General features: G+C 43.0%; 1 protein-coding gene across 1 annotated transcript in view; it reads right to left on the bottom strand.

The window, feature by feature from the left end:
- Positions 1 to 15,895: 15,895 nt before the first annotated feature.
- Positions 15,896 to 26,131, bottom strand: part of LOC148732652 (uncharacterized) — a 13,425-nt gene continuing 3,189 nt past the window's right edge. Inside the window, exons 4-5 of the mRNA XM_088757881.1 lie at positions 24,000 to 24,181; positions 15,896 to 16,028 (exon numbers count right to left, since the gene is read on the bottom strand). Of these exons, the coding sequence (XP_088614007.1) occupies positions 15,896 to 16,028; positions 24,000 to 24,181 (315 nt within the window). The remainder of the gene's footprint in view (positions 16,029 to 23,999; positions 24,182 to 26,131) is intronic.

Here is a 26,131-nt window from a genome sequence, read left to right as displayed (position 1 = left end):
ACCTGTCAGAAATCATTAAAATTTACTCGAGACGCGATGCTTCCCGCAATATTTGGCCAGAGGGTGAGATGCGCGCTGTCTTGCTCAGCTCGCCCTCAAAATACGGTTTCCCAAAATGTATCTGAAATCAAGCCAAAACCACCTTTTTTGAGCAGAAGGTGTTAAAATCGATAAGAATACACTAAAGTTTACCTGAGAACCGATGTTTCCTGCAAAATTTAGCCAGAGGGCGAAATGCGCCAAGTGTTGCTAAGCTCGCGCTCAAAGTACGGTTTTTTTAAAAAAAAGTATCTGCAAAGAGGCCAAAACCACTTTTTTTAACAGAATGTGTTGACATACGTAAGAATACACAAATTTACCTCGCACCCGATGTTTCTTGCGAAATGTGGCGACAGCACGAAATGCGCCAAGTCTTGCTCAACTCACCTTGAAATTACGGTTTTCCGAAAACTGTCCCCAAACGAGCCAAAACCAATTCTTTCGTCTAGATTGTGTTAGAACCTTTACGAAATCATTAAAATTTACTCGAGACGCGTTACTTCCTGCAACATTTGGCCAGAGGGTGAGATGCGCCAAGTCTTGCTCCGCTCGCGCTCAAAGTACGGTTTTCCAAAATGTAGCTGCAAACAAGCCAAAACCACCTTTTTTGAACAGACTGTGATAAGATCCATAAGAATACACTAAAGTTTACCTGAGAAACGATGTTTCCTGCAAAATTTGACCAGAGGGGGAAATGCGCCAAGTCTTGCTCAGCTCGCGCACAAAATACGGTTTTGCAAAAAGCATGTGCAAACAGGCCAAAACCACTCTTTTTGAACAGAATGTGTTGAAATACGTAACAATACACTAAAGTTTACCTGAGACCCGCTGTTTCTTGCGAAATGTGGCCACAGCAAGAAATGCGCCAAGTCTTGCTCAACTCGCCCTGAAAATACGGTTTTCCAAAACGTATCTGCAAAGAGGCCAAAACCACTTTTTGTGAAGAGAATGTCTTAAAATACGTAAGAATATACTAAAATTTACCTGAGACCCAATGCTTCTTCCGAAATGTGGCCACAGCACGAAATGCGCCAAGTCTTGCTCAACTCGCCCTGAAAATATGGTTTTCCAAAAAGTATCTGCAAAGAGGCCAAAACCATTTTTGGTGAAAAGAATGTCTTAAAATACGTAAGAATACACTAAAATGTACCTGGTACCTGATGTTTCCTGCAAAATTTGGCCAGAGGGTGAAATACACAAAGTCTTTCTCAGCTCCAGCTCAAAATACGGTTTTGCAAAAAGTATCTGCAAAGAGGCCAAAACACCTTTTTATGTGTTAAAATACGTAAGAATACAGTAACATTTAACGGAGACCCGATGTTTCTTGCGAAATGTGGCCACAGCACGAAATACGCCAAGTCTTGCTTAACTCGCCCTGAAAATACGGTTTTCCAAAAACTATCCTCAAACGAGCCAAAACCAATTCTTTCGACTAGATTGTGTTAAGACCTGTAAGAAATCATTAAAATTTACTCGAGACGCGATGCTTCCTGCAAAATTTGGCCAGAGGGTGAGATGCGCCAAGTCTTCGTCAACTTGGGCTGAAAATACGATTTTGCAAAAAAGTACCTCCAAACGAGCCAAAACCAATCTTTTCGACTAGATTGTTTTTACATCTATAAGAAAACGTCAAAATTTACTTGAGACGTGATGTTTCCTGCAAAATTTGGCAAGAGAGTGAGTTGCACCAAGTCTTTCTCAGCTCACGCTCAAAATACGGTTCGCAAAAAGTATCGGCAAACGAGCTAAAACCAATTTCTTTCACAAGATTGTGTTCAAATCTGTAAGAAAACTATCAAATTTGCTCGATACCTGATGTTTCCTGCAAAATTTTGCGTGAGGGTAAAATGCGCCAAGTCTCTCAACTCGCGCTGAAAATACGGATTTCCGAAACACCATTAAACCAATATTTGGATTAGATCGTGTTAAAATCTGTGAGAAAACACCAAAACTTAGGTGAGACCCGATGTTTCCTGCGAAATTTGGCCAACGCCTGAAATGCGCCAAGTCTTGCTCAACTCGCGCTGAAAATATCCTTTTGCAAAAGGTATCTGCAAACGAGCGGAAACCAGTTGTTTTGATTAGATTGTGTTGAAGTCTGTGAAAAAAAAATCAAATCAACTCGACACCCGACGTTTTCTGCGAAATTTGGCCAGAGGGTTACATGCGCCAAGTCAACCAATCAACCAGTCAGTAAGCCCCTTCAAAGGCAAGTCAGTAATTAACAAGTCAGTCAGTCAACCAGTCACTGAACCGTCAGGTACAAGAGAGTCAGTCTGTCAGTTAGTCCGTCAGCCAGTCAGTCACAAGTTAGTTGGCCACTTAGTCACCAGTCGGTCAGCGAGTCAGTTAGCCAGTCAAATAGCCAGTGAGGTAGCAGTAAGACAGTCAACCAGTTACTTAACACTAAGTCGTTAGTTACTAACCAGTAATTGTAACAGTCAGCCAGTCAATTAATGAACAAGTCAGTCAGCCAGCCAGTCAGGTACCACTGACTCAGTTTAAAAGTAAGTCAACCGGTCAATTATCCAGTCAGTTAGCCAGTCAGTCACCAAACCGTGAGCAAGGCAGTAATCCACTCAGTCAGGCACTCAGGTACCCAGTGAGTCAGTCAACTGGTCATTCAGTCAAGCAGTCCTCGGTCAGTTAGTCAATCAGTAAGCCAGTCAGTTACCAGTCGGTCAGCAAGTCAGTTAACCAGTCAGTCAACCAATCAGTAGCCAACCGTCAGGAATCAGTGAGTTAACCAGCTGGTCAGGTACCACCGAAGAGGTCAACCAGTCAGTCAGACACTCAGCCACCAGTCAGTCACTCAGTCACCAGTCGGTTATCAAGTCAGTCACCAGTCGGCTACCAAGGTGGTAAAACAATCAGTCATCCGCTCACTTGGCAGTCAATCGGACAGTCAGTTAGCCACTCATTCACCAATCGGTCAACAAGTCAGTCAACCATTCAGATACACAGTCAGATACCCGCAATTCACTCAACCACTCAGTCATTTTGTCACTAAGCCAGTCAATCGCTAGTGGGGTCAGCCATCCAACGTAGCAGATAGTCACCCGGTCAAGTACCAGCAAGTCTGTGCGTCGGTCAGTCACTCAGCCCCTCAATCAACAAGTAAGTCAGCCAGTCAGTAACCAGACTGTCAGAAAATAGTCAGCCAGTAATAAGTCTTTCAGCAAGTCAATCGCCCAGCCAGTCGACTAGTCAGTGAGTCAGTCCGTCACCAGTCAAATAGCCACTTAGTCACAAGTTGGTAAAGGAGTCAGTCGACACGTCAGCCAGTTGGTCAGCCAGTCACTCTCCAGTGAGAAGCCATTAAGTCAGTCAGTCAACCATTCAGTCAACCAGTCACTCAGCCGATCAGGTACCAGTGAGTCAGTTAGCCAGTGCGTTGGCCAGTCAGTCATCGGTCAGTTTAGCCACTCAGTCACCACTCGGTAAACAGGTCAGTAACCCAGTCAAATGGCCAATCACGCACCAGTGAGTCAGTCAACCAATCAGTCACATAATCACTCGCCAGTCAGCAACCAGTAATCCCGTCAATAGGTCAACCAGTCAGTCAGGTGGCCAGGTACCAATAAGTCAGTCAACAGGTCAATCACCCAGTCACGCAGCTAGAAATTCACCTAGTAAGTTACTAAGTCAGTCACGTGTCGGTCTGCAAGGCACTCAAGCAGTCAGTCACCGGGTCTGGTACCAGTAAGTAAGCAACTAACTGGGCAATCAGTCAGGCAGAGAGACAGTCGCCAATCAGTCTACTAGTCAGTCAACCAGCCAGTCAACCACGAGGTCAACAATGACTTAACCAGTCAGTCACCCTATTAGTCAGTCAGTCACTGACTTAGCCAGTCAGTCACTAGTCAGTCAGCCAATCAATCAGTAGTCAGTCAGCAAAGGCCTGAGCCAGTCAGTCAGCCAGTCAGGTACAAGTGAGTCTGTCAACCAATCCCTTGCGCTTAAAAAGGGGCTTTTAAGAAAAGCATCTGCAAACGAAGCAAAACCGACATTTTTGACAAGATCGTGTTGAAATCTGTACGAAAACACTGAAATTTGGTGGACACCCGATGTTTTCTGCCAACTCAGGCCAAAGCGTGAAGTGTGCCAAGTCGCTCAACTCTCGCAGAAAATACCCTTTTGCACAAAGTATCTGCAAACGAGCAAAAACCAATTTAATTTTATTAGATTGTGTTGAAATCTGTGAGAAAACAATAAAATCCATTTGACACGCGATGTTTCCTGCGAAATTTGGCCAGAGATTGAGATGTGCAAGGTCAATCAATCTACCAGTCACTCAGCCCATTCAAAGGCAAGTCACTAATTAATAAGTCCGTCAGTCAACCAGTCACTGAGCCGGTCAGGTACCAGAGAGTCAGTGAGTCAGTTAGTCTATCAGCCAGTCAGTCACCAGTTAGTTGGCCACTCAGTCACCACTCGCTCAGCGAGTCAGTTAGCCAGTCAGACAGCCAGTCAGACAGCCAGTCAGGTAGCAGTGAGAAAGTCAACCAGTTAGTTAATTAACCAGTAAATGTAACAGTCAGCCAGCCAGTCAATGAATAAGTAACGGGGTTTTTAAGAAAAGCATCGGTAAACGAAGAAAAACCGACTTTTTTGACAAGATCGTGTTGAAATCTGTACGAAAACACTAAAACTTAGTGGACACTCGATGTTTTCTGCAAACTCAGGCCAAAGCGTGAAATGTGCCAAGTCTTGTTCAACTCGCGCAGAAAATACCGTTTTCCGCAAAGTATCTGCAAACGAGCAAAAACCAATTTAATTTTATTAGATTGTGGTTAAATCTGTGAGAAAACAATAGAATCCATTGGACACCCGATGTTTCCACCGAAATTTGGCCAGAGATTGAGATGCGCAAGGTCAATCAATCTACCAGTCACTCAGCCCGTTCAAAGGCAAGTCAGTAATTAATAAGTCCGTCAGCCAACCAGTCACTGAGGTGGTCAGGTAACAGAGAGTCAGTGAGTCAGTTAGTCCATCAGCCAGTCAGTCACCAGTTACCTGGCCACTCAGTCACCACTCGGTCAGCGTGTCAGTTAGCGAGTCAGAGAGCCATTCAGACAGCCAGTCAGGTAGCAGTGAGAAAGTTAACCAGTTAGTTAATTAACCAGTAAATGTAACAGTCAGCCAGCCAGTCAATAAACAAGTCAATCAGCCAGCCAGTCAGGTACCACTGAGGCAGTTACAAAGTAAGTCAACCGGTCAATTCTCCAGTCAGTTAGCCAGTCAGTCACCAGTCAGTTACCCAGTTATTCACCAAACCGAGAGCAAGGCAGTAACCCAGTCAGTCAGGCGGTCAGATACCCAGTGAGTCAGTCAACTACTCATTCAGTCAAGCAGTCTTCGGTCAGTTAGCCAATCAGTAACCCAGTCAGTCACCAGTCGGTCAGCAAGTCCGTCAAGCAGTTAGTCAACCAATCAATAGCCAACCGTCAGGAACCAGTCAATCAGTTAACTAGTCAGTCAGCTGGTCAGGTACCACCAAGGAAGTCAACCAGTCAGTCAGACAGTCAGTAACCAGTCTGTTAGGCAGTCAGTCACCAGTTGGTTATTAACTCAGTCTCCAGCCGGCTAGCAAGGTGGTAAGCCAATCAGTCTGCCAGTCACTCGGCAGTCGGTCGGACAGTCAGTTAGCCAGTCATTCACTAATCGGTCAGCAAGTCAGTCAACCATTCAGATACACACTCAGATACCAGTAATTCCCTCAACCACTCAGTCAACTAATCACTAAGCAGTCAATCGCCAGTGGGGTCAGCCAGCCAGCATACCAGATAGTCAGCCGGTCAAGTACCAGCAAGTCTGACTGTCGGTAAGTCACTCAGCCATTCGATCAACAAGTCAGTCAGCCAGTCAGTACCCACTCAGTTAGTCAGTTCATTACCAGTCGGTCAGCAAGGCAGTCAACCAGTCAGTCAGGTGGTCAGGTTCCAGTGATTCACTCAACCAATCAGACAGTCAGACACTAGTCAACCAATAATAAGTCTGTCAGCAAGTCAAAATCACCCAGCCAGTCAACAAGTCAGTGAGTCACTCCGTCACCAGTCTAATAGCCACTTAGTCACAAGTCAGTCAAGGAGTCACTCGACCAGTCAGCCAGTTGGTCAGCCACTCACTCTTCAGTAAGAAGCCATTAAGTCAGTCACCCAACCATTCAGCCAACCAGTCAACCACTCAACCAGTTAACCAATCAGTCAGCCGGTCAGGTACCAGTGAGTCAGTCAGCCAGTACGTTGGCAAGTAAGTCACCAGTTAGCCACTCAGTCACCGGTCGGTCAACAGGTCCAAGTCAAATAGCCAATGAGACACGAGTGAGTCAGTCAATCAATCAGCCACATAGTCATTCGCCAGTCAGTAACCAGCAATCCCGTCAATCAGTCAACCAGTCAGTCAACAAGTCAGTCTGGTGGTCAGGTACCATTAAGTCAGTCAACAAGTCACTCACCTAGAAAGTCACCTAGTCAGTTACTAAGTCAGTCACCAGTCGGTCTGCAAGGAACTCAAGCAATCAGTCACCGGGTCAGGTACCAGTAGGGCAGCAGTCGACTGTTCAATAATTCAGTCAGGAACACAATCACAATCAGTAAGTCAGTAACTCATTAAACGATCAGCAAGTCAGTCAACCAGCCAGTCAACCAGTCCATCAACTACTCAGTCAACCAGTCAATTACGAGGTCAACCAATGATTTAGCCAGTCACCCGATTAGTGAGACAATCAGTCACTAGTCAGTTAGTCAGGCAATCAGCAGTCAGTCACTAAAGCACTGAGCTAGTCTGTCAGCCAGTCAGGTAGCAGTGAGTCAGTCAACCAATCCGTCATTTAGTCAGTCATCAGTCAGTGAGCCAGTCAGTCACCTAGTCGGCCAACACGTCAGTTAGTCAGTGAGTCAGCCTGTCAATCAACCATTCAACGAACTACTTAGTCAGTGAAGGAAATTTAGTCAGTTAGCTAGTCAAGTACCAGTGAGTAACTGGAGCAGTCAGTCACCAGTCAGTTAGCCACTCAGTCACCAGTTGGTCAGCAAGGCAGTCAACAACTCAAAGGGTCAGTCAAGTAACAGTGAATCAGTCAAGCTATCAGTCAGCCGGCCAGATACCAGTGAGTCAGTCAAGCGGTCAGTCAGCCAGTCAGTCACCAGTTAGTCAACCCGTTAATCAACCAGACTGTCAGCCAGTCAGTCACCAGGCAACGAGCCACTCAATCACTAGTCGCTCAAAAAGTCAGTTATCCAGTCAGTTAACCTGTTAGTCAACTATTCAGTCAGCCACTGAGTCAGTCAACCAGTAAGTTAGCCAGTTATCTAGTCAGTAAACCTGTTAGTCAACCATTTAGTCAGCCACTCAGTGACTCAAACGAAATTTAGTCAGCTACCCGGTCAACTACCAATGAGTCAGCCGGACAGCCAGTCAGTCACTAGTCAGTTAGAAATTCAACCATCATTCGGTCAGCAATGCAATAATCCAATCAGTCAGCTAATAAGTCGTGCATCAGTGAGAAAGTCATTTAGGCAGTCACTTACCAGTCAATCAGACTGTCAGTTAACCAGTCAGACAGCCAATCAAGTACTGGTGAGTCAGTCAACCAGCCAGTCAGCCAGTCAGTCAACCAGTCAGTGAGCCAGACAGGCACTAGTCACGTAGCCACTCAGTCACCAGTCAGCCAGGCAGTCGATTAACAAGTCAGATAGCCAGTCAGGTACCATTCACACAGTCCGTCAATCAGTCAGACAGTCACTTGCCAGTCAGAGCGCGAAATGTGCCAAGTCTTCCTCAACTCGCACTCACACTACGGTTTTTCAAAGGAGCAAAAGTCCCGATGTTTCCTACGAAATTTGTCTAGAGCGTAAAATGCTTCAAATCTTGCTCAACTTGGGCGGAAAATACGGTTTTGCAAAAAGTATCTACAAACGAGCCAAAACCGATTTTTTTCGATTACATTGTGTTAAAGTCTGTGAGAAAACACCACAATTTACGTGACACCCGATGTTTGCTTCGAAATTTGGCCAATCCGTGGAATGCGCCAAGTCTGGCTCAACTCGCGCTGAAAATACGGTTTTGCAAAAAGTATCTGCAAACAAGCCAAAAGCATTCTTTTCACCAAATTGTGTTTAAATCTGTAAGAATACACCATTACGAATCAACTTAACGGCCTGCTGCCAATTGGCTTGTTAGCTCAATTGGTAGAGCGCTGCACTAGTATCGCAAAGGTCAGTGGTTCCAATCCCGTACAGGCCTGATTTTTTTTTCAGGTCTGATTTTTCGCTATTGCATAAATAGCGCTCTCTACTGCGAGGATCGTGCACCATACGTATCCATAACTGCAGTTCAAAATATGTGAACTTCGTATATTCATCATATCTGATTTATCATCACGGGTTTATTACGAATCAACTTAACGGCCTGCTCCCAGTTGGCTTGTTAGCTCAATTGGTAGAGCCCTGCACTGGTATCGCAGAGGTCAGTGGTTCGAATCCCGTACAGGCCTGATTTTTTTTTTCAGGTCTGATTTTTCGCTATTGCATAAATAGCGCTCTCTACTGCGAGGATCGTGCATCATACGTATCTATAACCGCAGTTCAAAAACAAAATATATGAACTTCATATCTTCATCATATCTAATACACCAAAAGTAACCTAAGACCCGATGTTTGGCGCAAAATTCCACCAGAGCGCGATATGCGCCAAGTCTTGCTCAACTCGTGCTGAAAATACGCTTTTACAAAATGTATCTGCAAAGGAGCCAAAACGAATTTTTTTAACTTGATTGTGTTGAAACCTGTAAGAAAACACCAAAATTTAATTGAGACCTGATGTTTCCTGGAAAATTTCTCCATGCGCCAAGTCTTGCACAGCTCGCGTTCAAAATACGGTTTTGCAAAATGTATCTACAAAGGAGCCAAAGGCAATTTTTTTGACTAGATTATGATGACATCTGAGAGAAAACACCAAACTATACTTGAGAGCCGATGTTTCCTGTAAAATTTGGCCCGAGAGTGAAATGCGCAAGTCGTGCTAAGCTCCCACTTAAAGTACAGTTTTGCGAAAAGTTTCTGCAAACGAGCCAAAACCAATTTTTTGGACTAGATTGTGTTGAAATCTGTGAGAAAACATCGACATTTACTGAGATCCGATGTTTCCTGCAAAATATGGCAAGTGATACGCCAAGTCTTGCTCAACTTGCGCTGAAAACGGGGTTTTCAAGAAAAGAGCTGGCAAACGAAGAAAAACCGACTTTTTTGACAAGATCGACTTGAAATCTGTACGAAAACACTACAATTTGGTGGACACCTGGTGTTTTCTACGAACTCAGGCCAAAGCGTGAAATGTACCAAGTCTTGCTCAACTCGCGCTGAAAATACCGTTTTGCACAAAGTATCTGCAAACGAGCCAAAACCAATTTTTTTTATTAGCTTGTGTTGAAATCTGTGAGAAAACAAGAAGTTTCTTGTGAAATTTGGTCAGACATTGAAATGCGCTAGGTTAATCAGTCTACCAGTCACTCAGCCCATTCAAAGGCCAGTCAGTAACTAATAAGTCAGTCAGTCAACCAGTCACCGAGCCGGTCAAGTACCAGAGAGTCAGTGAGTCAGTTAGTCCATCATCCAGTCACACACCAGTTAGTTGGCCACTCAGTCACCACTCGGTCAGCGAGTCAGTTAGCCAGTCAGATAGCCAGTCAGGTAGCAGTAAGAAAGTCAACCAGTTAGTTAACTAACCAGTAAATGTAACAGTCAGCGAGCCAGTTAATGAACAGGTCAGTCAGTCAGCCAGCCAGCCAGTCAGGTACCACTGGTCAGCCGGTAAATTCTCCAGTCAGTTGGCCAGTCAGTCACAAGTCAGTTAGCCAGTCATTCGCCAAGGCAGTAACCGAGTTAGTCAGGCGGTCAGGTACCCAGTAAGTCAGTCAAGTAGTCATTCAGTCAAGCAGTCTGCGGTCAGTTAGCCAGTCAGTGAGCCAGTCAGTCAACAGCCGGTCAACAAGTCCGTTAACCAGTTAGTCAACCAATCAATAGCCAACCGTCAGGAACCAGTCAGTCAGTCTACTAGTCAGTCAGCTGGTCAGGTACCACCAAAAAAGTCAACCAGTCAGTCAGACAGTCAGTCACCAGTCGGTTATTAAGTCAGTCTACAGTCGGATAGCAAGGTGGTAAACCAATCAGTCAGCCGGTCACTCGGCAGTCAGTCGGACAGTCACTTAGCCAGTCACTCACCAATCGGTCAGCAAGTCAGTCAACCATTCAGATACACAGTCAGATACCTGTAAATTCACCCAATCACTCAGTGAACTAATCACTAAGCCAATCAATCGCTAGTGGGCTCAGCCAGCCAGCGTACCAGATAGTCAGCCGGACAAGTACCAGTAAGTCTGTCCGTCCGTTAGTCACTCAGCCACTCGATGAACAAGTCAGTCACCCAGTCAGTAACCACTCAGTCAGTTCATTACCAGTCGGTCAGCAAGGCAGTCAACCAGTCAGTCAGGTGGTCAGGTTCCAGTGATTCACTCAACCAATCAGACACTAGTCAGCCAATAATAAGTCTGTCAGCAAGTCAATCATCCAGCCAGTGAACAAGTCAGTGAGTCAGTCTGTCACCAGTCAAATAGCCAGTTAGTTACAAGTCAGTCAAGGAGTCAGTCGACCAGTCAGCTAGTTGGTCAGCCACTCACTCTTCAGTAAGAAGTCATTAAGTCAGTCCCTCAACCATTTAGTCAACCAGTCAAGTAGCCACTCAGCCGGTCAGGTACCAGTGAGTCAGTCAGCCAGTGCGTTGGCTAGTAAGTCACCAGTCAGTTAGCCACTCAGCCACCAGTCGGTCAACAGGTCAGTAACCAAGTCAAATAGCCAATCAGGCACCAGTGAGTCAGTCAACCAATCAGCCACATAGTCACCCGCCAGTCGGTAGCCAGTAATCCCGTCAATCAGTCAACCAGTCAGTCAACCAGTCAGTCACGTGGACGGGTACCATTAAGTCAGTCAGCTAGAAAGTCACCTAGTCAGTTACTAAGTCAGTCACCAGTCGGTCTGCAAGGAACTGAGGCAGTCACTCACTAGGTCAGCAGGGCAGCAGTCAACTGGTCAACAATTCAGGCAGGGAGACAGTCACAATCAATAAGTCAGTAACTCATCAAACGGTCAGCAAGTCAGTCAACCAGTCAGTCAACCAGTCAGTCACGTGGACGGGTACCATTAAGTCAGTCAGCTAGAAAGTCACCTAGTCAGTTACTAAGTCAGTCACCAGTCGGTCTGCAAGGAACTGAGGCAGTCACTCACTAGGTCAGCAGGGCAGCAGTCAACTGGTCAACAATTCAGGCAGGGAGACAGTCACAATCAATAAGTCAGTAACTCATCAAACGGTCAGCAAGTCAGTCAACCAGTCAGTCAACCAGCCAGTCAACTAGTTAGTCAACCAGTCAGTCAATCAAGAGGTCAACCAATGAGTTAACCAGTCAGTTACCCGATTAGTGAGACAGTCAGTCACTAGATAGTTAGCCAGTCAATCAGTAGTCAGTCAGTAAGGCACTGAGCTAGTCAGTTAGCCAGTCAGGTAGCAGTGAGTCAGTCAACAAATCTGTCATTTAGTCAGTCATCAGTCAGTCAGTCAGTCAGTCACCCAGTCAAAGGGCTAGGCAGCTAACAGTGAGTCAGTCAAGGTATCAGTCAGCCGGCCAGATACCAGTGAGTCAGTGAAGCAGTCAGTCAGCCAGTCAGTCAGCTAGTCAGTCACCAGTGAGTCAACCAGTTAGTCAACCAGTCCATCAGCCAGACAGTCACCAGGCAATGAGCCACTCAATCGCTAGTCGCTCAACAAGTCAGTTATCCAGTCAATTAACGTGTAAGTCAACCATTCAGTCAGCCACTGAATTAGTCAATTAGTCAGTCAGCCAGTCCGTCAGCCAGACAGTCACCAGGCAATGAGCCATATAATCACTAGTTGCTCAACAAGTTAGTTATCCAGTCAGCTAACCTGTTAGTCAACCATTCAGTCAGCCAGTCAGTCACTAAAACGAAATTTAGTCAGCTACCCGGTCAACTACCCATGAGTCAGCAATTCAGCCAGTCAGTCACTAGTCAGTTAGCCATTCAATCACTATTCGGTCAGCAATGCAATCACCCAATCAGTCAGCTAATAAGTCGTGCATCAGTGATAGTTTCCAAAGAAACTGTTTGGGGCTGCGTCGGTGGGGCTCCCACGAAGGGCTAACGCTCGAAACGTCAGCTTTTGTAATCGTTACGGTGGCCAATTTAGCATTTCAACTTTGTTGATATATCCAAATTATTTCGCGCATCAGTGAGACAGTCATTTAGGCAGTCACTTACCAGTCAATCAGCATGTCAGTTAACCAGGCAGGCAGCCAGTCAAGTACCGGTGAGTCAGTCAACCAGCCAGTTAGCCAGTCAGTCTGCCAGCTAGTAAGCCAGGCAGGCACCAGTCATTTAGCCACTCTGTCACCAGTCGGTCAAGAAGTCAGTTAGCCAGTCAGATAGCCAGTCAAGTACCAGCGAGTCAGTCAACCAGTCAGTCAGACCGTCAGTCAACCAACCAGTCAGCTAGACAATCACCAGTCACTTGGCCACTCAGTCACCAGTTGGTCAGCAAGTCAGTTAGCCAGTCAGAAAGCCAGTCAGTCAACCACCTAGTCAGCCAGACAGTCACCAGTCAGATAGCCACCCAGTCACCAGTCGGTCAGGAAGTCGATTAACCAGTCAGATAACCAGTCAGGTACCATTGACACATTCCACCAATCAGTCAGACAGTCACTTGCCAGTCAGTGACCAATAGTCAGTCAGCTGGTCTAATACCAGTGAGTGAGTCAAACAGTCAGCCAGTCAGTCAGCAGTCTTTATCCAGTTACTCATCTGTGGGCCAGCAAGTCAGTCAACCAATCAAGTAGCCAGCCAGTACAGGTCATTCAGTCAACAAGTCAGTCAGCCAGTCGGGTAGCCAGTCAAAAAGCCAGTCAGTTAGCCAGTTGCTTGCCTGTCGATCAGCAAGTCAGCCAACCCGTCAGTCATCCAGTCACCTGCCAGTCACTAACAAGTCTTGCTCAACTCAGGTTGAAAAAGAGGGTTTTGCAATAACTATCTTTAAACAGGGCAGTCAGCCGGTCTGGCACCAGTGAGTCAGTCAATTAGTCTGTGAGCCTTTCACTCAGCCATCAGTTAGACAGTCAGTCCTAGTCGGTCACGAGTGAGTTTACCAGTCATATAGGCACTCAGGTACCAATGACTCAGTCAACGAGTCACTGAGTCAGTTAGTCGCTAGTCAGTAACCATTAACTCATTCAGTCAGTCAACAAGCTAGTCAGCCAGTTAGTCAGCCGCTCAGGAACTAGTCTCTCACTCAACCCGTCAGTCAGCCGATCAGGTACCAGTGACTCAGTAAACCAGTCAGTCAGATAGTCAGTTAGCTAGTGAGTCACCAGTCGGTCATCAGGTTAGTCAACCAGTCAGTCAACCGATCAGGCAACCAGTCGGTAAGCTGATCAGCTACCAGTGAGTCAGTCAACCAGTTAGTTAACCAGTTAATTAGCCCGTCGCTATTATGGCTAGTCAGGTACCAGTGAGTCAGTCAACCAGTCAGTCAGCCGGTCAGGTACCAGTGAGTTAGTCAACCAGTCAGTAACCATTACCTCAGTCAGTTAGTAAAACACTCAGTCAACCAGTCAGTCAGCCGTTAAGGTAACAGTCAGTCAGTCAACCACTCAGTTAACTACAAAGTTGAAGTGGTAAATTGGCCACCGTAACGATTACAAAAGCTGACGTTTCGAGCGTTAGCACTTCGTCGGAGCAACGACGAAGGGCTAACGCTCGAAACGTCAGCTTTTGTAATCGTTACGGTGGCCAATTTACCACTTCAACTTTGTTGATATATCCAAATTATTTCGTTACTCCCACCGAAGCAGCCCCAAACAGTTTCTTTCGAAACTATCACCCTTTATTCACTCAGTTAACTAGTCGGTCAGCCGGTCAGTTACCAGTCGGTTAGCATGGCAGTCAACCAGGTTTTCAGCTGGACAGGTAACAGAGAGTCAGTCAACCAGCCAGTCAGCAAGTCAGTCACAAGTCAGCCAACCCTTCAACCAACCATTCAGTCAGCCACTCAGTCAGTGAAAGGATATTAGGTCACTAAGCCGACCAGGTACCAGTGAGTCTATCAACTAGTTACTCAGCCAGTCAGTCAGCTAGTCAGTTACCGGGTCAAGTACCACTGCGTAAGTAAACAAGTCCGTCAGCCAGTCAATCTTCAGTCACCAAGTCAGTCATCAGTTAGTCAGAGAGTCAGTTGGCCTGTTATTCAACAGTCCGTCAGCAAGTCAGTCAACTAGTCAGATAGTCAGTCAGGCACCACTGAGTCGATCAACAAGTCAGTCAGCTGGTTAGGTACCAGTGAAGTCAGTCAACTAGTCAGTTAGCCAGTCAGTCACTAGTTTATCAACTAGTTAGTCAACCAACCAGTACGTCAGTTGGTCAGGTACCAACCAGTTAGTTAACCAGTCAGTCACCAGTCAATTAGCCCGTCGTTAGTCGGTCAGCATGTCAGTCAACAAGTCAGATGGCCAGCCGGTTACCAGTGAGTCAGTCAACCAGTCAGTCAGTAAGTTAGCCAGTCAGTCATCAGTTTGTCAGCAAGGCAGTCAACCGGTCAGTGAGCTGGTCAAGTACCAGTAAGTAAATAAACCAGTCAGTCAGCCAGTCAGGTATTAGTCAGTGAGAGGCAAATAACTCAGTGGCGCCCGTTTTTTAAAAAATTTCTAGATACAAGCCAAAACGTCCTCTTTTCATTAGAATGTGTTGAAATCTATTTCAAAAACAATAAAAAAGTAAGTCTAGGTCAAAAGCAATATTGTCAGCAAAATAGGACCTAAGAATGAAAAACACTTATTTTGCTTTAGCTCAAATCGGAGTAAAAAACACGATTTGGCAAAAAAGTCTCTGGAAACAAGCCAATACACACTTTTTTCATCATAAAAAAGACTAGTCAATCAGTCAGTCAGTCAACCAGTCAGCCAGCACGTTAGTCAACCAGTCACTCAAGTAGTCAGTCAAGTAGTCAGTCGACTAGTCAGTCAGGAAAACAGTCAGTCAATCAATTATATAAAGGCTGATAGTTTTGAAAGAAACTGCTTAGGGCTGCGTTGGTGGGGGTAACGAAATAATTTGGATAAATCAACAAAGTTTAAATGGTAAATTGGCCACCGTAACGGTTACAAAAGTTGTCAACTAGTCAATTAGTCAACATGTTAATCAGCCAGTCAGTCACCGATAAGTCGGTCAGTAACAAGTCAGTCACCAAATTAGTTAACCAGTCAGTTAGCTACTCAGCCACCAAGTCAGCTAACAGTCAGTCAGCCAGTCAGTCTGTCAACTAGTCAGTCAGCAAGTCAGTCAACCAGTCAGTCAACCACTTAGTCAAAATATCAGTGAGCCAGTCAGTCACCAGTACTTGCTCACGTCAGTCACCTAGTCAGTCACCAGTAAGTACGTCAGTCACCTAGTCTATTAACCAGTCAATTAGCAACTCAGCCACCGAGTCAGTGGGCACGTCAGTCCACCTACAGTCAAATGAGTCCTAAGCAAATGAGTCCGCAAAACAGTCAGTTCGTAGCAGTCAGACAGCCAGTCAGTCAGCCAGTCAGTCAACATGTCGGGGAACCAGTCGGTCAGTCAGGCTGTCAGTCAACCATCTAGTCCGCCACTAAGAGGCAATTTAGTCATTTGAGCCGGTAGGTTCAAATTAAGTCAGTTGGGTCACTGGAACGCATGCCCTTATTCGACTGAGTCATTTGGGGCAGTTTGTAACTGACTTTACCCTGCAAAACATCATTGAACAATGCACAGATATATCAACCTATGAACTTCTCGCACGATGCAACTGTGATGATGGGACGATCATCATGCAGCAGCGATGGAGATGGATCGGACATGTTATGTGGCGGGAGCAGGACAACATCACCCGCACGGCCCTCCACTGGACACCTGAGGGGAAACAAAAACGAGGACATCAGAAGAACACCTGGCGCCGAACGGTGGAGGCAAAACTGAATACCCTCCATCAGTCCTGGGGACCATTCAAAAGATGGCCCGGGACAGACAAGAAAGGCTTTCCTTTGTGGCTGCCCTAAACGCCAAAAGGGCGTATAGGCACTAGCAGTTGCAGTAGTAACTGATTGGTTAATCTGAGGCAATTCAATCATTAATGGAGTTTGGTCATTGGGACTGATTGGCTGATTTAGGGCAGTTGGGTGACTGGAACCAATTAGTTCATTTAAAGCAGATGGAATTGGTTAAATCATTCAAGGCAATTCAGTGGACAGCAAGCCCATCAGTCAGTTAGCAAGTCAACCAGTCAGTTAGCCAGTCAGTCAGCCGGTCAGTTACCATTGAGTCAGTCATCCAGCCAGTCGCCAGTCAGTAACCAGTCAGTCATTCAGAAAGTCACTCAACCAGTCAGTTAGTCGATAACGCAGTCAACCGGTCAGTCAGCTGGTCAGTTCCCAGTCATTCAGACAGTCAGCCAGTCGGTCAGCCAGTCGGTCAGCCAGTCAGTTACTACTCAGCCTGCCCGTCAGTCGACCAGTCAGTTAGCCAGTCAGTCAGCCAAGCAGTCATCCACTTAGTCAGCCAGTCAGTAATGCTGTCTGCCAACTAGTCAGTCAACACCTAAGTCAGCAAGTCAGTCAGTGAAAGAGTCAGCCTACCAATCCATCAGTCGGCCAGGCAGTTAGAGCCGATTTACTCATTGGCGCCGGTTTCTGCAAAAAATATCCGCAAACAAGCAAAGACGCACTTTCTTTATTAGATTGCGTTGAAATCTGTAAGAAAACACTAAGTCCAGGTGAAATACAATGTTTCAGCCAAATTTGGCATAAAGGTGAAAAAGCGCTGAGGCTTCTTAAGAGCGACTTTTTTCCAACACAGCGTGAGAGGTGGGAAATCGACCGAAATATGACCCTCCTCATATTCCTGTCAGAGATGCCTTATAGGGAGCTTAGAAACGTGGTAAGGTCTTTTTTCCCAGACTTGCCTCTTTATCCTAGAAAATTCACGAAAACTAAAGTAAGCGTCGGTAATCATGAAATGGCGGAAATGAGTCCTCCGAGCAAATGAGCTTTGCTCACGAAAATCGCAAAAGAAAGCAAGTGGGTATCAATTTAACAGATTTGTAAAGGAGTGATCGAGGTATGGCTTAAGTCTAAAATGGGATCATTTCATTTCATTTTGAGCTTACGGCACACTTTAAAAAATCACCAATATTTCAAAATCCAAATATCGCATTTCGTATCAAAGTTTCAATTATCATTTTCCCCATGCGGTATAACTCAGAATCGGTTCAGGTTAAGCTCGTGATAAGTGGAGATACTGTTGCTTTCGAGGATACAAAAATTACTTTGGGGCTTTTCATATCCGCAGTGAAATACCAGGCTGAACTTTGTGAAAATCGCAACATCGTCATTTACGTCACGACATAATCTAATTAGACACCCCGTGATTAAATGCTGAATTGCAAGCACACTTTAGAAGTTAGCACCGTGTTCGATCAGGAAACCAATACAGTAAGCTAACCTTAGCTAACCACGGCAGATTGGTTTTTATCCCTGCTCTCGTTTCAAATTCTCATCCATTTCAGACTCTCTCCTTCAGTCGCTCATGGTCAAGAAACTACAAGCCTATGATTTCGCTGACGTTTCGTTACGTCTCCAAAGATCAAATTTCCTAAACCGGCAAGGAAGGGTTAAGCTTGCCACCGTTAACAGCTCTTGGCACGGCACAAGAGAAGGCTGCCCTCAAGGGTCATGTCTCAGATCATTGCTGTGGAACATGTTGCAGAATGACTTAAGTTATAGCATTAAAAACTGTGATTTTTGTAGGGATGCAAACGACCATCAAATATGTGCCTCTCATCAGGTGACTGAAAACGTTGCTACTCTGTTAAAAAGCGAGGCTAAGATTGTATCCGACGGGTCTAAAAATAATTTCCTGCTGGGAAATAAAGGAAAATTTCAGGGAATGTTTCTAACATCAAAAGCAAAGAATTGCAAGAGGAGCAGATTTGTCATTGATAATGAAGAAATTGAATGCACAAGTTCATTATCACTATTAGGAGTTTTTATACATAATAAACTTAGTTTTGATGCACACATTCAACAAGTCTGTAAGAAAGCAAACTGCAAAATTGGTGTCCTCTTGAGGATGAAGAGCCTAGTTCCCGAAAAGACAAAGTTACATCGTTTAAAGCGGTAATTATCCCGAAGCCAAACTATTACCCACTTGTTTGGCTATTCCTTAGAGCATCTGATCAGCGGAAATTGGAGAGGATACAGCAAAAAGGTCCGGGAGCGGTTTTCATGGACAGTGCATCAACATACGAACATCTGTTAAAGAAAGCAGGATTACCTACATTACGTAATAGAAGACTGCAAGACCTGATGGTGTTAATGTTTAACGTACAAAGTACATCTCGGAATTATTCCAAACAATGGAAACTAACAACTACAATTTACGTACAGCAGACTTTGTTATACCGCGATATATTACCGTAACCTATGGAAAGCATTCAATGAGACATCTCAGGCCTTACTTATGCTGCAAATTACCGGGAAATGTACGGACACAATGTGACTCGAACAGTTTTAAAAGACAAGTTAAGAAAATGGACCTACAAATTTGTTTTTGCTTGAGAAATGTCCAACTGGCTGTTTTTTATGTGATTCTTAAACTATAATCATTCATTAGTTATCATTATTCATTCACTGGTCATTCCTAAACTATATTACTGCAACTTTTAACATTGTGCATATACACATAACTCTTTATTTCGACCACTTATAGTATGTATATATTAGTCTTATTTTGTTATTTATGTTTCGGTGTCCCTAATTAACAACACCATGCTAAAGGTACACGACACTTAAATGAAGTTTACTTACTTACTTACTTGCATTCGTAAGCTAGGGGAGGGCGTCTGTTTTTCTTTGCGTATTCGAACACCTATAAGTTCTAAAAAGTTCTGGGTTCAAAGTGAGCTGCATTGTGGAGTTGAAAGAGGACAACTTAATTATACCGATACGTCAAATGTTCTTTGCCGAAGCCGTTGAAGACGGGAATCAATCTGATTCTAGTGTAGATGTGACTCACTCAAATTATTTGAATCTTGTTCCGATCTTGTAATTTTACGGCCACGAATATCCATGAATAACGTTTTTAACTAACTTGCTTACATGATAATTTTTCTTATCAGTTAGTCATTGCTGTGAAACTTGTTAACTTCGCAGCGGGGATCTCATGTAGAGTTGAATGTAATAGTGACATTGCATAGAAGAACCTATCAGCTGAACACAAGACTACAAATAGCTATATAAAAAAGATCAAAGAAAGGATGAAGTGTCAGAGTAAAGGCGAAACAGAGGCAAAGTACAAAATGATTGAAATAGGAGAAGAATATTAAGTATGGAGCTGGCAACAGAATGAAATAGATAGGGTGAACTAGACCTGAGGATAAATGTTTGATAAACAATGTGCCATTTAAAATCACAAAGAATCTTAGCTGAGTTAAGAACGTTCTTCCCAAATTAGTTACAAAACTCACGCAAATTGGTTGGGCTGGAAACTGTTCGCAGACTAAAACAACTAGGTCGAGAAGAAGGTCATTCTTTTGATACTTCGGCTAATATTACTTTCCGTAACGTCATTTCTGAACGCCTAAAGATTGTCAGCAATTAGTCCATGGGCCAGAGGGGCTCTCGGTACTACTCAGGGGAGCAACAGGTGCGTGATATCTGATGAAAGGTTATGTATGCGAAAGACTTTACAAATTCACTTTAACAGGAATCGTGAAAGGGTAGCTTTCCCAATTTTCACGTACGTTATTTGAAAAATTACCGCCTAACATGGAAACGAGGCCGACGACAAAACGGTTATTTCCAATGCCTTCTTTGTTTATTATAGCAATTAAATCAGTACATACGACATGTAACAGCATTTCAAAAAAGCCAAGAGTTTTTAATTTGATTTGAAAGAAAACTTAAGCAAAACCATGACGTCAAACTTGCAAAGCATCACGGGTAAGTTCCAAGAAAGCGTGGTGTCTCAAAGTTTTTTCGATTCTTAACCTCGCCGTTTTATGACGCTTTAAGAAAGACATAGTCAATAAACAAAGAACACAAAAATAGAGACTTAAAGGCGGAATTTTCTTTGCTCATCAGCGAAGACACTTGTAAACAAACAGGTGGGACACCCGTGATGCAGATCTTTCAAATAGCACTGATTAAGAATTCGCATGGCCACCAATACCTGCCAAACTGTTGTTGGTGTAATCAATACTCCAACAAAACTTGATGCTTTTCTTTGAACACGCTCGTGACTGGCAATCGTGCTGCAGAGGAGGAGGAGGAAGAAACGCCCGATAACAAATGTTCCGAGGCATGAGGATAATTATAGCCATTGAGAAATAGTTGAGACAATTACGAGATCATTATTCCTCCGTGTAAATCGGGTCCTATTATTCAGGCTAATCAAAGAGCTTTAACTACTCTGATTTTTCAAATATTTCATCATATTTGTATCCTTTTTGAACTTAAGAGAGTGTTTGAAGGTTGAATAATGAGTTTTTCTACTTGAAACGTACGATGCTTTATGTATTTAAAATATTTCGCCTCAATTTAGGTTAGAGTAGTCATTTCTAAATATCCAAGATGGCGAAAGCAACACGGCAGATGTACGATGGGGTGCAAATATTATTTAAGATATCTTGTCTATTTAGCGATAGTACCTAACTTAACTATTGGCTGTGAATCTGTTATTATTTCCTTCTTCCATTTGGTGAGAATTTTGCGAGAAAAGACATGAAACAAAAATATTTCAGAATTTTACGCTAAAACCTCAGTAAATTTTAGCGTTGCTCTGGAAAGAAATCGTTGAAATGTAAGTTTAAAAACTCATCTGGAAGAAACGTGTATCATTTTTATAAAAAAAGAACACCCTTATAGAACGGTTAACGCGCTTCAAAAGAATAGTGTCAGGCAGTCGTTTGTTTCTGTCAATTCTGTAGAGAGCAGTGACGTCACCTGGTCACGTGATAACACCTGTTCAGCTACTCATTGGACAATGCTATCATACATAATATTAAACTTGATTGTAATTGTAGTTTTCAAAATTTATGATAGCATTTATCCCCCCGAGTGGTACTGAAGGCCATTTTTTGGACTAAATACCGATGCTAAGGCCGAAATAGATTTAATTTTAGGTCGAGCGCCAATTCTTAATTCATCTTCCAGCAATCGGACTAGATCACCTGTTCCGGGTATCTCTGTTCCTTAGGCGTTGGATGAAGGAGAGAGTCACAAAGATGCCGTGCCTTCTAGAAGAGTTATCCAGCCATGCTAAAGGAAAACGCGCAAGCCTTATCGCAGGTTAATTAAGGCATTTTTGAGAACAATTTTCTAGCTAACTCTTTTTTTTTCTTCAGGTTTACGTCGTTAAAAACTATCATTTCGAGGAAGTTTTCCAAATGTTGCAAAGCGCCGGTCCACAAACTGCCAAAATGGCACGCCACGTTGTTCCGGATTTTCTTTAAATTTGTGGTCTGCTTACAGAGACTTAATGTGGCAGCCTTTTTAATTACAGAGGCTGTGCAAAGGAAGACAAATGAGCAGTTGCTGCAAAAAATTATTTCTGACCAACCAACCGCGAGTGCCGTACTGAGGATTATTGGCCCGAAATTGTGGTAGTACAGAGCGAGCAAAGCGAGGTCCGTAGAAAAACGACCGAGTACCAATATTTCCCAAAACAGCACAAGCAAGCGATGTTATTAAGTATTCTATCATGGAGTTCGGGAAAGCTTCTCTAATTTTAATTTTTCGGATTTTGGGAGCAAAAATACACAGCTCATGAACCGCTTCCGAGGAAATGGTCCATCTAACAAAATCCAGACCAAGTAAGAAGGCTCGGATTCACTTAACGATTGCCCTGCCATATAGTACATTGTTATAACCTTCAAACTTGAGGTATTTTCATCGATTGTTTATTTTCTCACTTAGCTTTTTTGTTTGAAAATACCTTTCCTTGCAACTTTTTACCTTGTGCTTGCGTTTTTCTAGTAGAAACTCATTTTAGAGAAATATATGATCACACGTTTGTTGTTGTTTTCTTTTTTAATACGTGTGGTCGTTAACTCAATCGAATTAGTTTTGCTTAGCGTACTAACTGACATTCCTCTTTTTAGATTTTGACGTTCAAAAGGTGTTGAATCGGTGTCAGTGGCTAATGCTAACTTTCTTTATAGTTACATTATTTTTACGACTCACGGTTAAAATTTGTCAATTTTTACGACTAGGCGACTAATTTTTGCTGTTTTGCGGGTAACAGTTAACCCCAGTGGGACCCACTAAAATCTGACAACTAGGCAGGGCATTTGAACATGACTCTGGCACAGGAAGGCTGGAACCAATCTCTAAAAGTTAAAATTACTGAGGGGGGGCGATGTTGAAGCTTCGAATTGATCGACGCATCACTTTTTTCTTCTAGCATAATACCTTCAGTATCCCTCCGTCAAACGTTGTCATCTGTTTGATAATCACCGAGCAAAACTGTGCCACAGTGTCTTCTTTCACCCACGAATGAGTCTAATAATTTTCCGTTAAAATAGTTACCATAAGAGTTTTGGAAGGGGTGGGGTGAGTCCTCCTACAATTGTATCTCTGCTTTTCAGTGGAACACTCTTCCAAGGTAACATATTCTATATTATCCAATGAAAGAGTTTATTAAAAGTGATTCTTGTGACCGGAAAACTGCAAGAAAGGAACAATAAAATGTGTTTTTGTGATTGAAATTATTTCGACAAAAATGCTTCGTGCGCATCGTTGTGTACTTGTTCAGAACGTAATAAAAGGAAACATTCCTGAACACTTTGATAACTTTAAATCAACACTAAATTCACATGGTTACAACACCAGAAATGGACACTTTCCACGGTTTGGCAGGATCAGAACGGAACAGGGACGACGCATAACATCTTATCAAGCAACAAACGAATGGTTCGCACTTCCGTCTGAGTTGAAAAAGCCTATGCCACCATTAATTTTTAAAAGACACTTAAATAATTATTTTTTTAAATTACCTGATAAACCTTGGCATATTCTTAATTTTTTATTTTTTAAAATTACCTTCTGAACCTTAGGTAAAGTCTGTTTACGAGCCTAGTGGCCCATTAGGCCGGTGCTTAACTCCGGTTTCTGTTGCATGAAGCGACTAGAAGCATATTAACCTTAGCATATTCTTAATTTTAGTATCTTAGTGCTTTTATATGCTTCTATACATCTGCTTATACAAATTAGCTTTTTTTTCGTTTTATCTAGTCTAAATGTAGTTTTAGTCAGAGGACCCCCCTAAAAACCACTCAATGTGATGGGAGTATCCTCTTTTTTTTTAAGACCTCGCGTGACAAACGCTTGAGTATGTTAAATCTACATTAGTATCAGATTGCTTCCCGTCTTCGACAAAGAAAAACATACGCCTTCCGTTAGCCTACGGAATGTGTTATAAACAAATTCGCCATGGGAAATGGAGGACTTGAAACGAGAGCGGGGATAAAAACCAATCAGCCGTCGTTAACTATGCAAGGTTAGCTTACTGTATTGAATTCCTCATCGAACACGGTGCGAACTTCTAAAATCTGCTTGTAATTCCGGTTTTAACCACGGGGTGCATAATTATATTACGTCGTGACGTAAATACGATGTTGCGATTTTCACAAAGTTCAGCCTAGTTTTTCCGTGCGGATATGAAAAGCCCCAATCTTATTCTTATATAGGGAAAATGATAATTGAAAATTTGCTACAAAGTGCGATATTTGGATTTTGAATTATTGGTGATTTTTAAAGCGTTCCGTGAGCTCCAAATGAAATGAAATGAGCTAACCATGTAATTAAAAGACATGAATAGTTTTCTTACCAAGGTGGAATTATTGATAAACACAGTGGGTCGGATACCGATGTAAAGTGAAAATTGCCAGAGTGAGAGCATCCTTCCTCCAAAGGGAGAACGTTTGGGCCTAGCCTAGCTGGAAGATCATCATCAAAATCAGGATCTTTAACACCATAGTTAAACCTTTCTGATGTAGATTGCGTTGAAATCTGTAAGAAAACAGTAAAATCCAGTTTAAACGCAATGTTTTCTGTAAGATCTGGCCAAAAAGTAAAAAGTGCTAAGTCTATATACCCTAAAACGCGCTGGTTTCGTACTTTAGCAAATTTAGCTGTTTTCCAGGTAAGAACGCTGCAAACAAGCCAAAACGCGATATCTTCGGTTACATTAATATTGAATCTGTAAGAAAACACCAACGTCAGACGGAAACACAAAGTTTTCAACGAAATTCAGCCGAAACTGTACAAAAATCGCTCATTTTGGTCAACACGCTCTAATAGGGCTCAAAAACACAATTTGCAAAAGGTATCTGCAAACAAGCAGTAACGCACATTATTTTAATTATATTGCGTTGATACCTGTAAGAAAATACGAAATCCAGGTGAAATGCAATGTTGTCAGCAAAATTTCGCCAAAAAGTGAAAAGCGCTAAGGTTGCTCTAAAACAAGCTGCAAAAGGTATCTGGAAACAAGTGAAAACGCACTTTTTTCATTGGATTGCGTTGAAATCTGTAAGAAAACACGAAATCTAGAGGAAACGTAATGTTTCCAGCGAAATTTTACGAAAAAGTAACAAGTGCTAAGTTTGCTATAAAGCAAGCTCAAATAGGGCTAAAAAATCACTGTTTTGCAAAGTGTCTGCAAACAAGAAAAAAACGCATTATTTTAATAGATAGACTTAGCAGAGCTCCAGTAAATGTATTTCTAGCCCTTCACTTTATCAGTTTATCAATTTTTTTATCAGCACTGCTATATGGGGGTTGTGTAAATTCGCTTTTAATGTTCCATCAAATAATAAAAACAGCAAAACAGCAGCAAACTGGCTATCGAAGAAGTTATCAAGGGGACTAAGGGACCAGTCTGTGTTGGGGGGGGGGGAACTGCTCCAAAAAATTTATCCAACGTGTCACCCTCCGCTGGTAAGCGTAGAAAATTAAAAAGGAGTCACTTCCAACTCGACAATTTTCGTTTCTTTATTGATACACGGTGTCCTTTTGAGAGTTTTCTGTTATCTAATTCGGTAACCTCTGCTGTAACTGCATATAATGTCAGTGTCTGATACATGATCTTGGAAACTCTAGCTACTGGGATACAAAATTTATCTTGCACCTGGTTTTTTACGCTACCAAAGTTTGATTTAAACGAAGACAAGCTAGAACAAGATTACTTTTCAAACTTGACGATTAAAAGAGACTTAGAATTCAATAATGAAGATGTTTGTAGAAACCTGGAAACGATAACTGAATCTCATCTGTACATGTAAATTACAGAAATTAATTACAAACATCAATCAAGTTTTCTCGTTAGTTTTAAAGTTGAGTTGATGTTGTTAATGGCCTTAAAGGGGTTTTAAATGGTATCTCATGTCAGCCTACAGATGAATTTCCTGGAAGGTGAAATTGAAGCAACATTCTAACACGAAACACAATAATAAACTTTATTCATTTGAAAAAAAGTATACATTTGCCCATCTACTCAGACTTTCACCGGTTCACTAAGACAAAATGTTCGCATGAAAGTTTTTGAAAAGGCTTGGATATTTGTTGGAATTGGAGAACTCGTGCAACAACTCAGGTTATACATTAAGTGCACAGCTATGTTTTCCATTTTTCCACTTATGCTGTAACAAGCTGGCAAATCTTTGTAGTATATATTTCAACCCAATCCTTTTCATGTGTGCCTCTAAATATTGAAGGGGAGAAGGCAGTAAAAACATGAATGAAAAGTGGGGGTGCCCATTAATTTCAGTTCTAATTGTGGATGGATCCTTGCTTTTCCAGATTCCCAACCTTTAAAACTCACACAATTTGTGACTAATTCTTTACATGTATATCAGTTGCACTATTGAGAGCTTGAGCCTGAGTATTTAATGCCATCCAACTAACATTGCATGTTGTAATATCGGTAACGACAATGTTGCTATTTACAATAAAACTATA

The sequence above is a fragment of the Stylophora pistillata genome, chromosome 4, assembly GCF_964205215.1.
Source record: "Stylophora pistillata chromosome 4, jaStyPist1.2, whole genome shotgun sequence".
NCBI lineage: Eukaryota > Metazoa > Cnidaria > Anthozoa > Scleractinia > Pocilloporidae > Stylophora > Stylophora pistillata.
This window is presented reverse-complemented; position numbering and strand designations above follow the sequence as displayed.